The 16,536-nt window shown below is 41.5% G+C and overlaps 1 protein-coding gene across 3 annotated transcripts in view; it reads left to right on the forward strand.

The window, feature by feature from the left end:
* KLHL29 (kelch like family member 29) overlaps positions 1-16,536 on the forward strand; it is a 1,034,900-nt gene that overhangs the window by 1,004,873 nt on the left and 13,491 nt on the right. For all 3 annotated transcript variants that reach the window (XM_073674052.1, XM_073674053.1, XM_073674055.1), the window contains one exon: positions 14,019-14,163. In XM_073674052.1, coding sequence (XP_073530153.1) covers positions 14,019-14,163 — 145 coding nt within the window. The remainder of the gene's footprint in view (positions 1-14,018; positions 14,164-16,536) is intronic.

A 16,536-nucleotide genomic window follows, 5' to 3' on the forward strand; every position in this document is an offset into this window, starting at 1 on the left:
AAACTTTGCTAATTTTGGGTTGGAATTCTTGGCCATCTCTGCTTGTAGTCAGTGAATGTAATCCTGATCAGTTCTTCTCACAATGGAGAATTTACATCTATTTTATCCAATAAATATAGTAAACAACCTGACTCATTTCACCTGCACTGATACATTGTAGCAAATCATCACAAGAGAAGATATATATGTGCTGTACAGTGTTGGAGTGGATTGGTAAAGGCCCACCAGTAACATTGATTCTTGTGTCCCACTGTTCAGCTACATGTAAAATAACCTCACCCTAGTAAACAAATTTACTTTTGCTTCTATGTAATATTAATTTGGCTAGATTGCTTAATGAATGATAAGATGATACTTTTTTTCTGCACTACTCATTAGCACTTGCGGCCTACCGGAGAATTCTCCTGCTCTGCTGTGGGCCAGTCCGAGCCTGGTTCTGTAGATGATCTAGCAAACGGAAGACTGTCCATATTTGATACAGTTGTGACTAATTCTCTATTGTTTCAAGTGTTAAGACTGTTGAGATAAACTTTTTTTTTCCATGCACTGACATCAAGTAGAAGAGTGGAAACACAAACTGCATTGGAAAGTTACAGAACTTTACCGTTTTATTAATACAAACTTGATGTTGTAGCAGTTCCACTTTAAATTCCATATAGCCGGGAAAGTATGTAAGTAAAGCATATTACTACTTATTTGCAGTATTGTCGGAGTTCCGCTTTAAATGCAAAAAGTTCTGTTAATGTGGAGGTCCATTGAGGATGATTACACAGAACAACCCCCATTTATCAGCACAGTACAAGGCATCTGTCCTCCGCAATGCTGACATCACAGACTCACGGATGATCCCACACAGGGACCTGCACACTGATACATTGTGTAATACCTTTATGTCAGCGCGGTGTTTTGATAAATAATGCACAGCGCTCTTCCTGTTTAATATAATGAGACATGGCACTATGGGGAGGCCGGGTAGAGCGCCAGGTACAGCGGTGCGCACACCTATTATGCAGTCAGCACTTAGTTAATGCCGGAGATGAGTAATACCCGGTGTAAGAAGCACGCTCTTTGATTTCTAGGGCTACTTATGTTATTGCTCCAGGCACCATAAATTAGCTGAGATGTGAAAAGAATAGGAAATCGAATATAACCTGAATATTGTGTGCCGTTCATTGTGCTGATAAAACTGGTACAATTATCATTCACATGGATATTAAAATCTTGTAGTGTTAAAAGTGCATGGTCTTAACATTTAAAGGGGGTTTCCATAAACTACTGTATATACATAGTTCACACAGCCAGAGAGGTAAGTAATAGTGATGAGCGAGTATGTTCTGTTAACCCTTTCGGCTAGCATGCTCGGGTGCTCGCCGAGTATCTTCAGCGTGCTCGGGTGTTATGTTTCAGTCTCTTTGTGTGCATGATTTGCGACTGTTTGACAGCTTTAATACATGTGAGGAATGCCTAAGAAACAGACATTCCTCACATGTATTAAAGCTGTCAATCAGTCGCAAATCATGCACACAGAGAGACTGAAACATAACACCCGAGCACACTGAAGATTCTCGGTGTTCGCCTGAGCATGCTCGCCGAAAGGGTTAACAGAACATACTCACTCATCACTAGTAAATAATAATATTCTGACTGTCTGCTGCCACCACTAGGGGGAGCTTTGACACTTAAAGGGAACTTGTCGCCAGTTTTTGAGTTTGTGAACAAATGCCAGCACTTTTATCTGCTCTTTTGCTGCATTTCACAAATGTGTCTATCATCTCCTGACTCCCCCACCCCGAAAAGGTGGTGGCATTTGGTTCCCTTTAATGAAGACGGGGGTTATCGATCATGCTAGGTGTGATCCTGGCCCTATAGGTGAAAGTCTTGGGTAATTCCTGTGACCCTATATACCATGATTAGTAACGCCATACTGCGGAGACGTCGGTGGTCATTTCCCTCCCTGGTGTAAAGGATCAGTTTGCTGCCCTAGTCATGTATGTAAGTACCCGGAACAAGGCACAGTGACATGTGGGCGCCCTTAGCACTGAGCACATGGGGCATTTGTCTCGGTTGCTCCCCTGCCTTCCTGCCTGCCATACAGCCTGGGCAAAAAAAAAATCCTCACTAAGGAGTAATCCGTGTGCGATCTGTTTCTGCACCAGGCACATATCACCGCTGTCCGGACTCTCGCCGCTCTGTGTCTGACTTGTAGTGACATCTACTGTCAGGACTGAAAAATAGATATTAAATCCTCACAATTTTCTGCTCATTGGTTTTCTAAAAGCGTGAAATGGGATAACTGTTCCACCCAAACTGTCCGCTGAAAGGAAGATTTTCTGCCATGTTTTAAAGAGAGAATACGTTTTGCTTCGGCAATGTCAAATCCTTCTGTTCTGGTGGTTTTAGGACTGACCTTACCATCTCCGAACTATCAGATCCATCAGCGCGATGTGCCTGTCATAATATGGAAATACAGGTTATGTGAATATTTAATTTTTCGGATTATTGGACATCTTGGCCGACGGTACAATAAGACTAGTAGAGTCCGGCGTCACACTAGTAATATGGACATCAAAGGACAATCAGAATTTTTGGAGTTCTCCCTCAATGTCTAATCTATTTGATCTGGAGCTTTCTGATCTCAGCATTCCCAGACCTCAGAGCAATGTGCATCGAGCTGTGGCGTAGTGTGGGTTGCCAGCGCCTGGGGCAAATCAAGTATTTTGCACCCCCCAAGCAATGGACCATCATATTGAACCTCTTATCCTCCAAGTACTGTATTTTAAGAATATACTGATGTAATTATAGTTTGCCCTTTAATCCTCTAAATCCAACGTAAAATTTTAAAGCTAAAAAGTAAAATGTTATCATACATATATATACGGTATATATATTTTTTTATTACATTTTTATGTAATTGTTTTATTACCAGAGCCCTAGTTCCAGCCCTCTTCCTGGTCCTAGCTCTAACCCTAGTCCTATACATAGCCCTAACCCTAGTCCCAGCCCCAATCCTGGTTCTAGCTCTAAGCCTAGTCCTATACATAACCCTAGCCCTAATCTTAACCCTAATCTTAGCTCTAACCCTAGTTCTAGCCCTTATCTTGGTCCTAGCTCTAACACTAGTACTATACCCAACTCTAGCCCTAACCCTAGTCCTAGCCTAACCTTTGTCGTAGTTATTACTCTAGCCCCAGCCCTTATCCTGGTCCCAGCTCTAACTCTAGTCCTGTACCTAACTCTAACCCTAGTCCTAGTCCTAACCTTTGTCCTACCTATTACTCTAGTCCTTGCTCTAACCTTAGTTCCAGCCCTAATCCCAGTCCCAGCCCTTACCCTATCACTAACCCTAGTCTTGATCAGAGTAATAAAAGTTAAAGTCCCATAAAGGGACTAAGTAAAAAAAAGTTTAAAAGAATTGTAGAAATATAAAAAAAAGATGAAAACAATATTATATCAATACTCAGAATAAAGCGATGCAAAGCATAAAAAAAATTATATAAATGTGGTACCGCTGTAATCGTACTGACCCGAAGAATAAAGCCTTTTAATCACTTATACCGCATGAGGAACGGCGTAAAAAAAACAATTCCTGAATTGATGTTTTTTGTTCATTCTGACTCCCAAAAATCGGAATAGAAAGAGATCAAAAAACATTGGTACCAATAAAAACGTCAACTCGACCCACAAAAAGCAAGTCCTTACATGACTGTGTTGGCAGAAATATGGAAAAATTATAGCTCTCAAAATATGGTGATGTGCAAAAAAAAGCGTCTTTTAGTGTGTGATAGCAGCCAAACATAAAAACCCCATATAAATCTGGTATCGCTGTAATCGCAACGACCTGAAAAGAAATACGGTATGTTGATTTGTTTATTCTGCCTCCCAAAGATTGCAGTAAGGCACGGCTCACATTTATCCTGCGCTCGTCAAAATTTTTGTGGGAAAATGTAAAATTTTCATTTGTTCCTTCCACATTGTATTAAAGCCCCTGAAGGGTTAATAAAATTCTTGAATGTGGTTTTGAGCACCTTGAGGGGTGCAGTTTTTAGAATGGTGTCACTTTTAGGTATTTTCTGTCATACTGGCCCCTTAAAGTCACTTCAAATGTGATGTGGTTTCAAAAATTGTGCTGATGTAAAGTAGACATGTGGGAAATGTTATTTATTAACTATTTTTTTGTGACAGAACTCTTTGGTTTTAGGGCATAAAATTCCGATATTTTCACAAATAAACTCAAAAAATATCGAGCTAAATTGTCCACTAACATAAAGTATAATGTGTCACGAAAAAAAGAATCTCAGAATCAGTGGGATCCGTAGAAGCGTTCGCGAGTTATTACCACATAAAGTGATACTGGTCAGAATTCTAAATTTTGGCTTGGTCAGGAAGGTGAAAACAGGCTTGGGGGATGAAGGAGTTGGATCCATAAATTGTGCCCCTCTTCCATTGCACCCTATGCTGCTGCCTGTACTGCCTACTTTTTATATTAGCACTGGGCAAAACAATGTCCTTGGAATATATTTTAAAGATTTTTTTTGGGGTGCTGAGTAATTAAGAGATTTTGCATTTCAGCAAAGGGGTTATATGCACATTATTAAGTGGGGGGCCGCACTCAGGAGCCCTTTGTTGTCTGGCAGACGTACCACAATGATGCATTACGTAGATTCATTTGAATAGCTGTTGCTTTGGAAATATATGGATAGTAATGTCCTCATCCGGTGACCACAGCTGATTATTAGGGGCTTTATGTGACAACCCCTGCAGGAGCGAGGGCACATAACTGGGGTCCGGCACAATCACGCTGTGCACCGCGCCGGCCTGACTTTTCCTGTTCCATCTCAATATAATTCAAACTCTTGGTAGAACGACATCCCTGTAGCTGCTCAAGGATATTTCTTCTATACATATATGTATATTGCAATATTCATGCGTTTTGCGGTAAACCTCATAATTAATCCCTGGGGTAACATATTAGTCAGTAAGCTGAGATATAACAACATGTGGCACTAATTAAACTTACAACAAACTGTTTACATTGTATCCAAGAACAGAAATTCACGCTCCGTGCATAATTTATGTGCATATAATACGGGGGCGGACATACAGCATATATGAAACTATTAGGGAAACTATTGTGAAAAAATTACCTATTGCTTATATCAGATTTTTGTGTTAAAAGTATATAAAAAAAAAATTGTCATTTTTTCTTTTTCATATCAAAATTTATAATAAAAGTAGAAAACGTGTAATTTTCACATTGGCCACTAGGGCTTTTTTTTAGACTCTAGGGCCCCGATTCATTAAGACCGTAGTTTTTCACACCAGTCTTAATGCGGGGGTGGGGTGGAGTCAGAGCCGCCCGATTTATTAAGAAGCGCAACACCTCTTAATAAATCCGTCTTAAAAGAAGGAACATGTTACTACTTCTGAATCCTGAAGCAGCTAAAAAAAGTGACATAAGACAGAATATGTGAACTCCAGGTGGAATCCGCCTGAAAAAGACGTTGTGCGCACATTGTTTAATTTTTTGTTGTTTCAAGAAATTGACATGTACATTAGCCACAATGAACAGACTCTGACCCTATTTTTTGTATTGAAGTGTCTAATGAGCGTGTGTGAAGGTAGGAGGCGCAGGGGAGCTTTGACATCACTTATTGTGATTGGTAGATCCTGTGTCATCCGTCATTGTACAGGAGGAGGAGGTGAGCTGTTACATCACCTATTGTGAATGGTGGATCCGGTGTTATCTACTGTATATAGAGATGTTATCAGTCATTGTACAGGAGGAGGAGGTGAGCTGTGACATCACGTATTGTGATTGGTAGATCCTGTGTTATCAGCTGGGTATAGAGGTGTTATCAGTCATTGTACAGGAGGAGGAGGTGAGCTGTGACATCACCTACTGTGATTGGTGAATCCGGTGTTATCAGCTATGTGTAGAGGTGTTACCTGTGTTTGACCTCGGCTCGTCATGAGCAGCGACGTTCACTACGCCACAAATCTTACTCCAGTAGGGACTGGAGTAGGGTAAGTGCCGAGGTGCATATAGAGGTGTACACCACTCGTCCAATGCTCCTGATTGATGCCTCTCCATGAATCAGGAGCGTCTGACTCCAGCACGCCCCCTCATCAAGATCAGAATGAACAAGCACTGGTCTTTATTAATCAGGCCCATTCCCTTTAAGAATTGGTTTCTTTATGAGTAGACATGTACTTATAAACCGTCAGTATGAATCAAGGCGAAGATGAAGACCAGCAACCCAATGGCTTGATACAATCAAGATAATGGTGGAGAAGACCCTGGTGGACCTATCTAGGCTTCCACAAGATTAATATTTCTACAGATCATTCATCTGTCAAGTTGTCATGGCTCGAGACCGAGCTGAAGGCCGTTAATAATAATAATAATAATAATAATAATAATGGCTATATAGCTCCAGAATATAGACCACTTCTTATCGCAGCCTATATTGCATATACACACATGTAAACTGATATAAAAAAAACTCAAGGAAATGTAGAAAAAACTTGACTTATGGTTTTCTCTAATTTATAGAAACATTGATGATATATTTGATAACATGATTACCCGAGTGATAGCCACCAAGCTATCCAGGTCTTCCTTTTTATTTATTTTTTACAGTTTAACATGCCCAAAAAGTAGGTGGCCAAGCAAGAGTGGCCCTAGGTGGTACTACTGTGGGGCTCCTGGAGAGAGAGGGCCAAGGTCAATCTCATTGCTCTCTTTACATATGTTGAAAAAAGACCTACTGTAGGTCCATCAAGTTCAACCTTTCTCCACCAATGATAAATTATTCCTGATTATTGATGGTTGAGAACAAAGGGATCATTTCAAGGGTCTTTTGGAGGAAGGGAAAAATACAAAGCACCATGTCAGTCTGTCCAGGTTGGCACCATGAGGGGTGAAGTTTAATCTGGACTATAGGCTCCCTTTGCTTTACATATGATCCAGCTAGACCTCTCAGCTGTCCTGATCTTGCAAAACGAATATTATTTGCATGGTAGCCCTTTATATCACTCTGACTTCGCTCACAATCTGTTTTCTATGGTGTGCGCCAATGAGTAGAGACAGGCTGACTGTAAAAAAGTTTGTGTCAACTCCGGCCTCCAGGCTCGTCTGAATGCCCCATGAATGGTCTCTTACTTTCCCTACTTATAATTGAAATGCAATAAAACCACTGCCCTCTAAATGTGCTCCTTGCAGGGAATGCTTTACTTAAAGGCATTAATTAGACAGGAGCTACGGAGCTGGAGCGGTCGCCGCAAAGTGTTTGTTAAGCAGCATTCTCCATATCAGGGTCAGTAAATATAGACCCCGTGGGAATATTCAGAAATTACTATGCTGTCATACCGGGGGTGAGATCAGCTCCCAGTAACCTTAATAATGGATGTAAAATGTAAGTAAAAGTCTCCTCCCGGTGACATTCAGCATGAGCTTCGGGTCAGCAAAACCCGCTCCGAGATAATATGAGCTAGTCCAGAAAGCTGACACTGGGAAACAAGGCTGCGTAATTAAAACTTAGAATGTTATCTTGGAAATGATCTCTGATCTGCAGGCAGGATGTTATAGGAGCTGATCTGATCAATATACAAAGGAAAAGTTTCAGTAAATCTTGTATTTTATTCATTGAGATCCCTGGTATCAGTATGCATAAGAGTCCAGTGGGCGGTCCAGCTCAGTGATTGACAGTCTTCCCTGTATAACTGTGCATGCAGAGGTAGTTGTCAATCACTACTAGACTAAAATGCACCAAAACCGCAGGGATCTCAATAAAATACAAGTTATACTGAATCTTTCCATGCAGACCTGTATATCATTCTGCTGATCTTCTCATTCTCTATACCGTACTGTCCACAGATCAGACTGCATGTACAACGTGACAGGTTCCCTTTGAAATGCAACTTCACCCAAGAAAAAAAATCCATAAAAATTGTAAAACGATTTCAAATCTGAAATCCTGTTATTAACCCCTTTACGACCATGTCAGTAATAGTACGTCCTTATACCCTGGGACTTATGGACCAGCTACGTACTATTACGCATAATGCGATCGTGCCCGCACACAAGCGGGGTGATCGCCACCGGGTGTCAGCTGATTGTCACAGCTGACACCCGGTACTATGTGCAAGGAGCTGTCCCGCACCGCTGCTGGCACATTAACCCCCGAAATGCTGCGTTCGAAGTTGATTTCAGCATTCCGGGAGCAAGGGGAGTTAAGCACCGTTACTTACCTCCTCTCCGAGGCGCTGTCTCCTGCTGGGTCCCGGATGTTGTCATGGTGACCCGATGTCGTCATGACAACATCCGGGTCACCAAGAGGCAGGAAGTTACTTTGGTCATGCGCAGTGCATGACCAAAGTAACTTCTCCCTCTGCAGCTCTGACAGCCTGTATAGCACAGGGATGGTGCTGCATTCCTGTGCTATACAGCCAATCAGAATGTAAAAAAGTGAAAGTCCCATAGTAGGACAATGTGTAAAAGTAAGAAAAATGTCAGAAAGTAAAAAAAAAGATTGTAAAAATATTAAAAAAAAAATGAAAAAAATAATCCCAAAAAATAAAAATATGCTGTACCCATAAATAAATAATATTATGAAAAATTAAAATAAACCAATAAAAGTACACATTTAGCATCACCACGTCCGGAACGACCTGACGTATAAAACTGTCCCACTAGCTAACCCCTTTAGTGAACACGGTAATAAAATAAATAAAAAACGATGCTTTATCATCATACCGTCAAACGTACTGACCCGAAGAATAAAGCTGCCTTATCAATTTTACCACATGCGGAACGGCATAAAACCAAAAAAAAATTATTCCTGAATTGCTGGTTTTTGTTTATTCTTTCTCCCAAAAATCGGAATAGAAAGCGATCAAAAAATATTACGTGCCCGAAAATGATACCAATAAAAATGTCAACTCATCCCGCAAAAAACAAGCCGTCACATGACTCTGTCGGCCGAAATATGGAAAAATTATAGCTCTCAAAATATGGGCATGCAAAAACTTGTCTTTGAAAAAAAAAGCGTCTTTTAGTGAGTGACTGCTGTCAATCATAAATACCCGATATGAATCTGGTATAGCTGTAATCATGATCCTCTACATGCCCCGGAGATGTCACTGAGTAAGGTCAGCCTAAAAGGAACAGATGAAATTAGTTCATCCCAAAAAAATCTGGGGATACCTTGCTGATCGCTTAGGGTCCTGTGGCGGAGATAGCCATTGATCTCTTGAATGGGTCTCTGGAACCTTAAGAACGGAGCCCTGCAGTGCTCTCTTGAATGGAGGTGCACATCCACTGAGCAATGTCTATGGGACTGACGGAGATAGCAAAGCTCTGGGCATGGCAGTCACATAGACAATATGGGCCCTTGTGTCCTCTCCTGCATTCAAAAGCCCCATTCTTTGGATTGCGGGGAATCCCAGCAATCAGCAAGTTATCTCTGTTCTATGGAGAGGGGATAACTTGATTTCTTGGGGAATAACCTTTTAAAGGCCAAAAGTTTTTTTTTCTGCACAGAGGCACCCAAGCTTATTGGTTACACTCTCAACAAAGCACATAAGCATTTTGGTTACACATCTGTCAGGTACACAAGTGTGGGGGTATTCATGGAGTGGAAGTAAGCCTATACTGTCTCTCTTTAGAAAAATATAGCGTAGATGAGCTATTAGTGGTGACTTCCTCCTTAAAGGGGTTGTCCACTTAAAACATGTTATCACCTATCCTTGACTCATTCAACTTTCTATGTAATTCCTAAATTGCCCCAGGCAACTGCCTACATTGCCTATTCCTTATCTCTGCATTGATATACAGTGGGTACAGAAAGTATTCACACCCCTTTAAATTTTTCACTCTTTGTTCCATTGCAGCCATTTGGTAAATTCTAAAAAGTTCATTTTTTCTCTCATTAAAGTACACTCTGCACCCCATCTTGACTGAAAAAAAACAGAAATGTAGAAATTTTTGAAAATTTATTAAAAAAGAAAAACTGAAATATCACATGGTCATAAGTATTCAGACCCTTTGCTCAGACACTCATATTTAAGTCACATGTTTCCTTGTGATCCTCCTTGAGATGGTTCTACTCCTTCACTGGAGTCCAGCTGTGTTTAATTAAACTGATAGGACTTTGGAAAGGCACACACCTGTCTATATAAGACCTCACAGCTCACAGTGCATGTCAGACCAAATGAGAATCATGAGCTCAAAGGAACTGCCCAAGGAGCTTAGAGACAGAATTGTAGCAAGGCACAGATCTGACCAAGGTTACAAAAGAATTTCTGCATTATTCAAGGTTCCTAAGAGCAGTGGCCTCCATAATACTTAAATGGACAAAGTTTGGGATCACCAGAAGTCTTCCTAGACCTGGCCGTCCAGCCAAACTGAGCAATCGTGGGAGAAGAGCCTTGGTGAGAGAGGTAAAGAAGAATCCCAAGATCACTGTGGCTGAGCTCCAGAGATGCAGCAGGGAGATGGGAGAAAGTTCCACAAAGTCAATTATCACTGCAGCCCTCCACCAGTCGGGCCTTTATGGTAGAGTGGCCCGACGGAAATCTCTCCTCAGTGCAAGACATATGAAAGCCCACACAGAGTTTGCTCAAAAACACATGAAGGACTCCCAGACTATGAGAAATAAGATTCTCTGGTCTGATGAGACAAAGATAGAACTTTTTGGTGATAATTCTAAGCGGTATGTGTGGAGAAAACCAGGCACTGCTCATCACCTGCCCAATACAATCCCAACAGTGAAACATGGTGGTGGCAGCATCATGCTATGGGGGTGTTTTTCAGCTGACGTGACAGGAGGACTGGTTGCAATTGAAGGAAACATGAATGTGGCCAAGTACAGAGATATCCTGGTTGAAAACCTCTTCCAGAGTGCTCTGGACCTCCGACTTGGCCAAGGGTTCACCTTCCAACAAGACAATGACCCTAAGCACACAGCTAAAATAACAAAGGAGTGGCTTCAGAACAACTCTGTGACCATTCTTGACTGGCCCAACCAGAGCCCTGACTTAAACCCAATTGAGCATCTCTGGAGAGACCTGAAAATGGCTGTCCACCAACGTTCACCATCCAACCTGACTGAACTGGAGAGGATCTGCAAGGAAGAATGGCAGAGGATCCCCAAATCCAGGTGGGAAAAACTTGTTGCATCATTCCCAAGAAGACTCATGGCTGTACTAGCTCAAAAGGGGGCTACTACTCAATACTGAGCAAAGGGTCTGAATACTTATGACCATGTGATATTTCAGTTTTTCCTAATAAATTTGCAAAAATTTCTACATTTCTCTTTTTTTTAGTCAAGATGGGGTGCAGAGTGTACATTAATGAGAAAAAAAAATGAACTTTTTAGAATTTACCAAATGGCTGCAATGAAACAAAGAGTGAAAAATTGAAAGGGGTCTGAATACTTTCCGTATCCACTGTATATCAACTATGTATATTATTTAGGTTATTAATATGCTTGATATTGTGATGTTCCTAATCTTGGCTTGGAGGCATTTTTGTGTTTCTTCTATAGCCAGATCTGTAGTTGAGGAATATAACTTGGAGATTCAAGGGTCTACACTTCCAGTTATCATAGAATGTTAGAGTTGGAGGGGACCCAGGGTTATCGTGTCCAACCCCCTGCTCAATACAGGATTAACTAAACCATCTCAGACAGATGTCTGTCCAGCCTCTGTTTGAAGACTTCCATTCAAGGAGAACTCACCACCTCTCGTGGTCGCCTGTTCCACTCCTATGGATGAAGCTTCTCTCCAACTTAGATATTCATTGGATCACAGACTGTAGGAGTCTTGGATTTAGTGAAGTTTATATAGGAATTGGTATAGTAGGTAGAAACTGAAGAAACCCCATTAAGTAGACATGGCGGTGAGGAGGCAAATGAAATAAGAGGCGTAATGAGTCATCACCACAGAATAATAAGTACTTGGTTTGTCGCCGATCGTGTGTGGACCAGTAATGTCTCCATCGCTCCAGTCGAAACTCCACTTAGTCACATGTATTCAGGCTGAGCCTTGAAACTTCAGAGAGACTCTTTGCACAATTTTATAAGTTGGAGACGAAAGTATCAGAGCAAGTTTGTATCATGGAATTGAGGACAGATAAAATTTAAATGTGTGGAAAAAGTTGCGGAGCTGGACGCGTGGGGAAGAATTACAAATCCTCATTTCCTTCCCTCTATGTGTTACACTGTACATCAGAAATCTACGACGTGGATGGAATAGAAAGCTGCTGGGAGCGCTGCTCCGCCTGACCCCAGCAAAACACCGTACAATGAAAAGTAGATTCTTCCAAGACCCGAGCGGCCTTTCTTCTTCAAAGAGAAGTTGCACTCCGCATGACATCAGGGCTCTCTTGCTTTACTACGGGGGTGACCGCCGCTTGATGTCTCTCAGCCTATAGTGTATATGTGGCTGAAATTCATACCCAACCTACAGCTCATAATCTTTAAGTAGAAGCTAGGGATGCCTCTGAGGCACGAGGCACAAAGGACCTCATGTTCATAGACAGTGTCAGACTGGCTTGGCAAAGGCCCACAAATAAAATTCATTCTTGGGACCACTGTTCAGCTACATGCAAAAATGACCCTACCCTAGTACAAAAATTTCCTCTTGCTTCTATGTAATATTAATTTGGCTATCTTAATGAATCATTAGTTGATACCTTTTTCTGCAAATTGTGAATCAAGTGTAATAACACTGTTCATCAGCACTCCTTCACAGCAGCCCACCAGAGGATTCTCCAGTTCACCTGTGGGTCAGTCCGATCCTGCATAGACATGTTTGTAGAGAGACGGAAAGGCACAACCATAGTGGTCTATACGTGAGAGTAGTTTTTTAGGCAGTTAGGTGGTTAATTACATTATAAAATAAGAAGGTATTGGTAAAAGTAAGGAAAGAGCGGTGGGGGGGGTTGCTGTACCTGTTAAGCAGTGAAAATGAGGCATCAAGCTGTTCCTCTGCGAGGCCTCCCCTTGGTTTGGAGCACCTTCGGTTGAGGGTTTCTTCTTTTTGATGGCAACCGATGGAGATCTTGGATGGCGCTGTCTGAAGTAGAGGGCATCCATAGAAGGTATGGGATCACTCTTAAGGGAATGTGTCATTAGAAGATGACCTATTGGCTACTTAAAAGAGAAGTTGGGGATTCCGACATGTAGGAGGCCATTCATGGAATACTGACCTGATCGCCAGTCCATGGTCTTGGGAATTTATTTATCTCTATTCTATCTTTAATAGGTCCAGGCCATTTTTCAGTAGTGAGGGTGTACTTAAATTAGAAACATTAAACTGAAACTGTCATGGTGATAATACTCTCCATTGTACTGGCAGCATGTTATGGGGGAGGAGGAGCAGGGTAGTTAGATATATAGTTTACTGGGAAAATCTAAGTATCTGCTCATTCTTGGGTTAGGAGTCCAGTGGGCGGTGCTACTTACTGATTGTCAGCCTATCAGCGATTAGGACCACCCACCAGAAGTCTACAGTAGTTTAGGGCCAGGAATTGTAAGTTATCCTGAATCTTTTAGCATAAAACTATACATCAATCCGTTCATCGCCTCCTGCTCTATAATGTGCCGCCTTCAGATCAGACACCATATTTAACGTAGCAGGTTCCCTTTAAGAAAAACAGTTTTAAGCAATGTAACTGGTTGCTCATTAAAGGGAATAATTAGAAAATCATGTTTGCTTTTTATAAGTGGCGCCACACCTGTCGACAGGTTGTGGCTTGTATTGCAGCTCAGCTCTATTCATTTCAATAGAAAATTAGCTGCAATTCCAGACAAAACCAATGGTCAGGTGTGGCGCTGTTTATGGAAGAAAGCAGCCATGTTTCTCTGATCCCGAATAACAAGTTTAATGTGACTGTACAGTTGAAAAAGGGTGTGTTGTACCGTGTATCGCTGAGAGTGACGATCTGTGCTTTGTCTTTTGCATTGTTCTTGGGACATTTAAATCAATGACAGTCCAATCTCTGTTTTCGCTCACAGATAATAAGTACGCCCCGGCGGTCACTCTGAACGGCTTCATCTTCATTCTGGGAGGAGCTTACGCCAGAGCAACTACCATCTACGACCCCGAGAAAGGAAACATAAAGGCTGGACCCAACATGAATCACTCCAGGCAATTTTGCAGGTGACCTACATCTACATGTATAGACATTGATTTCAGTAGTTGTCACGATGTCTTAAAGGGGAACTCTGAAAGATTTCTGAGAGTCTCCATTCCAGAAAAATTCCACCATTGTCCTAAATCAAAGGATCCACTGTACTATTCAGAGATCTCTTTACTGCTGGTCATACATTATGAGTTTATAGGGAGAAATCATTTAGGATCATGATTTAAATATCAATAGAGGAGCTTTCATGTCTACAGTGGCGTGAAAAAGTGTTTGTCCTGATTTCTTATTCTTTTGCATGTTTGTCACACTTAAATGTTTCAGATCACAAAACAAAGTTAAATATTAGACAAAGATAACACAAGTAAACACAAAATGCAGTTTTTAAATGAAGCTCTTTATTATTACAGGAAAAAGAAATCCAAACCTGCAGGGCCCTGTGTGAAAAAGTGATTGCCCTATCCCCCTTAAAACATAAATTAACTGTGGTTTGTCACATCTTTGGGAAGCTGAGTTCAGTTTCCCTAGCCATACACAGGCCTGATTACTGCCACACCTGTTCTCAATCAAGAAATCACTTAAATAGGACCTGCCTGACAAAGTGAAGTAGATCAAAAGATCCTCAAAACCTAGACATCATGCTGCGATCCAAAGAAATTCTGGAACAAATGAGAAACAAAGTAATTGAGATCTATCAGTCTGGAAAAGGTTATAAGGCCATTTCTAAAGCTTTGTGACTCCAGCAAACCACAGTGAGAGCCATAATCCACAAATGGCGAAAACATGGAACAGTGGGGAACCTTCCCAGGAGTGTCCAGCCAACCAAAATTACCCCAAGAGTGCAGTGACGTCTCATCCAAGAGGTCACAAAAGACCCCACAATAACATCCAAACAACTGCAGGCCTCACTTGCCTCAGTTAAGGTCAGTGTTTATGATGCCACCATAAGAAAGAGACTAGGTAGAAATATAGCGTGGATGGCAGAGTTCCAAGACGAAAACCACTGCTGAGCAAAAAGAACATAAAGGCTCATCTCTGTTTTGCCAGAAAACATCTTGGTGATCGCCAAGACTTTTTGGAGAATACTCTGTGAACTGACGAGACAAAAGTCAAACTTTTTGGAAGGTTTATGTCCCATTACATCTGGCATAGAAGTAGCACAGCATTTCAGAAAGGAACATCATACCAACAGTAAAATATGGTGGTGGTCTTGTGATGGCCTGGGGTTGTTTTGCTGCTTCAGGACCTGGAACACTTGCTCTGGTAAATGGAACCATGAATTCTGCTGTCTACCAAAAGATCCTGAAGGAAAATGTCCTGGCATCTGTTCGTAACCTCAAGCTGAAGCATACTTGGGTTATGCAGCAGGACAATTATCCAAAACACACCAGCAGGTCCACCTCTAAATGGCTTAAGAAAAACAAAATTAAGACTTTGGAATTGCCCAGTCAAAGTCCTGACCTTAATCTGATTGAGATTGTGTGGCATGACCTTAAAAAGGCGGTTCATGCTCGGAAACCCTCCAATGTGGCTGAATTACAACAATTTTGCAAACATGAGCGGCCAAAATTCCTCCAGAACATTGTAAAAGACTCATTGCCAGTGATCACAAACGCTTAATTGCAGTTGTTGCTGCCAAGGGCGACCCAACCAGTTATTAGGTTTAAGGGGCAATCACTTTTCACACAGGGCCCTGTAGGTTTGGGTTTCTTTTTCTCTTAATAATAAAGACCTTCATTTAAAAACTGCATTTAGTGTTTACTTGTGTTATCTTTGTCAAAAATTTTTTTGTGATCTGAAACATTTAAGTGTGACAAACATGCAAAAGAATAAGAAATCAGGAAGGGGGCAAACACTTTTTCACACCACTGTATTTCCCTCTGGAGGACCCAACGCTTTCATGTGTAACTTGGACAGCACATTGATTTCAATGAGTACTGTGTAATACTCCATCTGACCTGCGGAAGTGCTGTTGAAAGATTTTCCTACAGATAACTGCTGATGCGTCAGAATCATATGATGATGAAACAGGTGCGCGGCTCGTTACATTGCAGATATCAGGGCCATGCTTTGTAATTAGCTGTGTGTCCATGTACAATCATCGCCCTGACCATTATAGACTTCCATCTTCTGTACAAAAGGAGAGGCTGTAACAGGATCCATCGTCCTCCATGACATCAGACACTTGCACCATGGAGAGACAACTCTGGGGAAGGCATCTGTGTCTGGCCCTTATAGGGCAGGAGGCAACTTGTTAGTGGGCCCTATCCAGTCCTAATAACGTGGAAAAATCCAAATAAGTGACAGCAAGCAGAGATCTTGGAAACTATAAGGAAATTGATACAGAGTATATTCCCAAATGTTATAACATTTCATTTGTTGATAAATAT

This window comes from Phyllobates terribilis, unplaced genomic scaffold (genome assembly GCF_046119375.1).
Source record: "Phyllobates terribilis strain yellow unplaced genomic scaffold, ASM4611937v1 Scaffold_3__8_contigs__length_932513732, whole genome shotgun sequence".
Lineage (NCBI taxonomy): Eukaryota > Metazoa > Chordata > Amphibia > Anura > Dendrobatidae > Phyllobates > Phyllobates terribilis.